This window comes from Cebus imitator, unplaced genomic scaffold, assembly GCF_001604975.1.
Source record: "Cebus imitator isolate Cc_AM_T3 unplaced genomic scaffold, Cebus_imitator-1.0 Scaffold66, whole genome shotgun sequence".
In the NCBI taxonomy this organism is placed as follows: domain Eukaryota; kingdom Metazoa; phylum Chordata; class Mammalia; order Primates; family Cebidae; genus Cebus; species Cebus imitator.
In genome coordinates, this window is record NW_016107381.1 from 6,526,630 (window position 1) to 6,530,276 (window position 3,647).

At 42.5% G+C, this 3,647-nt stretch overlaps 1 protein-coding gene across 3 annotated transcripts in view; it reads right to left on the minus strand.

Moving 5' to 3' along the window:
* ADAT1 (adenosine deaminase tRNA specific 1) overlaps positions 1-3,647 on the minus strand; it is a 27,990-nt gene that overhangs the window by 2,478 nt on the left and 21,865 nt on the right. For all 3 annotated transcript variants that reach the window (XM_037739270.1, XM_017530594.2, XM_017530595.2), the window contains exon 9: positions 1,679-1,765. In XM_037739270.1, the coding sequence (XP_037595198.1) occupies positions 1,679-1,765 (87 nt within the window). The remainder of the gene's footprint in view (positions 1-1,678; positions 1,766-3,647) is intronic.

The window sequence follows — 3,647 nt, forward strand, 5'->3', positions numbered from 1 at the left end:
AAAAAAAAAAGCCAGGAGCAGTGGCTCATGCCTGTAACCCCAGCACTTTGGGAGGCTGAGGCAGGCGGGTCACCTGAGGTCTAGAGTTCAAGACCAGCCTGGCCAAGATGGTGAAACCTCATCTCTACTAAAAATACAAAAAATTAGCCGGCTGTGGTGGTGTGTGCCTGTGATCCCAGCTACTCTGGAGGCTAAGGCAAGAGAGTCACTTGAACCCAGGAGGCGGAGGTTGCAGTGAGCTGAGGTGACGCCATTGCACTCCAGCCTGGGCAACAAGAGTGAAATTTTGTCTCAAAAACTAACAAACAAAGAACAACAAAAACAAAACAATAAAGTCTCTCCTTACCTAAATCCGGACTTGTTTGACACATTGACTATATAGAAACCCATTCAGTTTCAGCTTGGTTCATTTTTCCAGAAAAGAAGGAAGTCAACTGACCACAGATGCATCACTTCAGTATGTGGGATGGTGATGACAAGTGGCCAGCCTCTTCATATAGAAGTTTCCAGCTACGCCTTAGCTTCCCCACTGTCATATAATGAAGGATTGGGTTGGTCTTTGTCACCACTTCCTGGGAGCCTCTAAACTTTGGAGTTTTTGGAAGTGTCTTTGTCATTCACAGTGGATCTCTGACCTTTTGTAAGTTTATGTTTAACCATGTGACTCATGATGGTCCCCTGAGGTAGTTTCAGGATGATACTCGCCATACAGGAAAGACCAACCATGTAAATAATTGGAGCACTGAGACACCTGATATCAGTTTGACCTCTTGTAAGAGGAAGGAGTTGGAGATTAAGTTCAATCACATCATGTGGCCAATAATTCAATAAATCAAAATAGCTAATGAAACTCCAAGAAAAACTTTGGATACTGATATATGAGTGACATTCCTGGTTGGTGATAGACAGCAATGTGCTGGGAAGGTGATGTGTCCTGAGGATATGGAAGCTTTGCCTTTGGGACCCTCACATATCTCACCCTATATCTCTATCCTTTGGGCCAGTACTGATCTGTCTCTTTCATAATAAAACTTTGATTGCAACTATAGTGGTTTTCTGAGTTCTGAGAGACATTCTAGTGAATAACTGAACATGACGGGGAGTGGAGACACTTAAATTTGTAGCCAGTTGGTCAGAAGTATGGGTGGTTTGGGGCCCTGCTTAACTTGCGGCAGGTGTCTGAAATGAAGGCGGTTATGCCGGAACTGTGTCCGTCACCTGTGTAACTGGACCTAACTAAGGTAGTCACTGTCAGAAGGACACTGCACTCACCTACTTTAGAGTTCTCTACATTCCTGTTTGAAGAGCAATTTAAATCATAGAGCTGCAAATTCAAAAGGAATAGAGGAGAGTAACACTTAGAATATATAGCTCTTGGATCACTCACATTTCCACAGTGATCTCCATTTAGAGGTGGAATCAAAGGAGGGCCTGGAATGGCCGAGCCCCAATTCTATCCTTAGTTTTTTATAACTCTCTACCACCCAACTACCCATCCTCTGCATCTCAGATCATGCATGTATCTGCAAACAGGGCCATGGAAAAAGAAGAACATGTGGTCAACAATAAGTGCCCACTGGCTTGCTGAACCACCACTCCTGCCAAAGCTTTGATTCATAAGCCAGAATCGAAACAAAAGTCTTCCTAAATATGAAAAAACATAGGTCAATAGCATCACCTGAGGGAGTCTGGCCACTTGTCCCTTGCAATTCTGTTTAGCAGCTTCTGGAATGATCTAAAGAGTTCCACTTTGCTGATTTGGGATCTGTTTGGAAAAAGAAGGCAAAGGTGATTTATTAAGCATTTAATTTGTTCCAAGCACCTATTGAAGATGCCAGGCTTCACATAGTGTGTAGGTTTCAAGGTTCCAGAGCCCCTCATTTTCATTGGTGCTTGGTAGGGAGAAAATCTAGACCTGGATGTCTGATTGGGTTGAGGTACAAAAATGAGTCTAACCTTAAGAAATGTCATCAGCAGTGGAAGCATTAAAGTGACAAGCCCAAACAGGTACCCTGAAGTGCAATTACTGAATTTTGCCCTAGGATATCTATAAGACACTTCTGGCTACCTCCTTTCAAGGGAGCTGGTCCCTATGGGTTTACAAGAAATGGAAAGCTTTGTTTCAGAGACCTGAGTGCTGTTCCCTGTGTGAACTGCCATTATAAAATCCACTTGGACGAGCCACCTGAGGCAGAATCCCCGGACTCCTGCCATGGGCATCATAAGCCTTTGAGGCCAAGTGTTTGCTCCTAAACAACGACGGTGGAGGGCATGGTTTGGAATACTTCAGGAAGTGAATGTTGGATCTTTATGAGCCTGCCCAGGCCTTCGTGGTTTCTGCTCATCTGTGCCAGATGTGGCCTTGGTTGTATGTGTTGCCTTCTTTTCCCTCATGTACACAAGTCATGAGCTGCATCTAGGAATTGGGAAATGCTGTGTGTACCAACAATGTGCAGTCTCGCTTTTACATACCACACTCTGCATCATCCTAGCAGATTGTACCCTCAGCTTGGACACAGTGACCATGACTGCTATATGTGAAATAGGGAATTGTATAGTTCACACAAAATCTCCCTTACCTTGCTGGAACCTAGCCTACTTTAGGAATTGCTGCTTAAAGAGGAACCCTGAGGCCTCAAACACTATTCTCCCAAGGTCTTAGCTGGAGTGGCTGCTGGCACTCAGGAAGATGAGGCTACTTTTGCACGGAAACAAAGCAAAAATTAATGGAACTCTCATGAACAAATTAAAGAAAAATAATATAATTATGGATCGCCAGACATGGTGGCTCATGCCTTTAATCCTAGCACTTTGGAAGGCTGAAGTGAGCAGATCACCTGAGGTAAGGAGTTTGAGACTAGCCTGTCTAATATGGTGAAGCCCTGTTTGTACTAAAAATACAAAAATTAGCCAGGAGTGGTGGTGCATGCCTGTAATCCCAGCTACTCAGGAGACTGAAGCACAACAATCACTTGAACCTGGGAGGCAGAGGTTGCAGTGAGCCTAGACTGTGCCAGTGCCCATCAGCCTGGGTGACAAAGTGAGACTCTGTCTCAAAAAAAAACACACACACACACACACGCACGCACACAATTATGGGGAAAATATATGCAAAGAAAACATTTGGTAAAATTCAACATCCTCTGAGTTATTAAAAATCTTTTGGCAAACTAAGACTCAGAAAGCGTACTTAAATTTATAAAGGGCAACTATAAAAACCTATAGCAAATATATGTCCTTAAAATCAGGAATAGGACAAGGGTACTTGCTATCACTGCTTTTATTCAACATTATGCAGAAGGTTCTGGCCGAAAGGACAGAAAGAGAAATGAAAAACAAAAATCAAGTCATCATTTGCAGATGATTTTGATATTGTCAGTTCTAGTCAATACAGTAATACAAGAGAAATAAATAAAAGGAATAAAAGATTGGAAAGAAACACTGCAGAAACCCTACAGGTTTGAACTATGTGGGTCCACTTACACATAGATTTTCTTCTGCCTCTGCAAGCCCTGAGACAGCAAGACCAAACCCTCTTCTTTCTCTTCCTTAGCCTACTCAACATGAAGATGATGAGGATAATGAATAAATATATTTTCTATTCCTTATGATTTTCTTTCTTTCTTTCTTTCTTTTTTTTTTTTTTT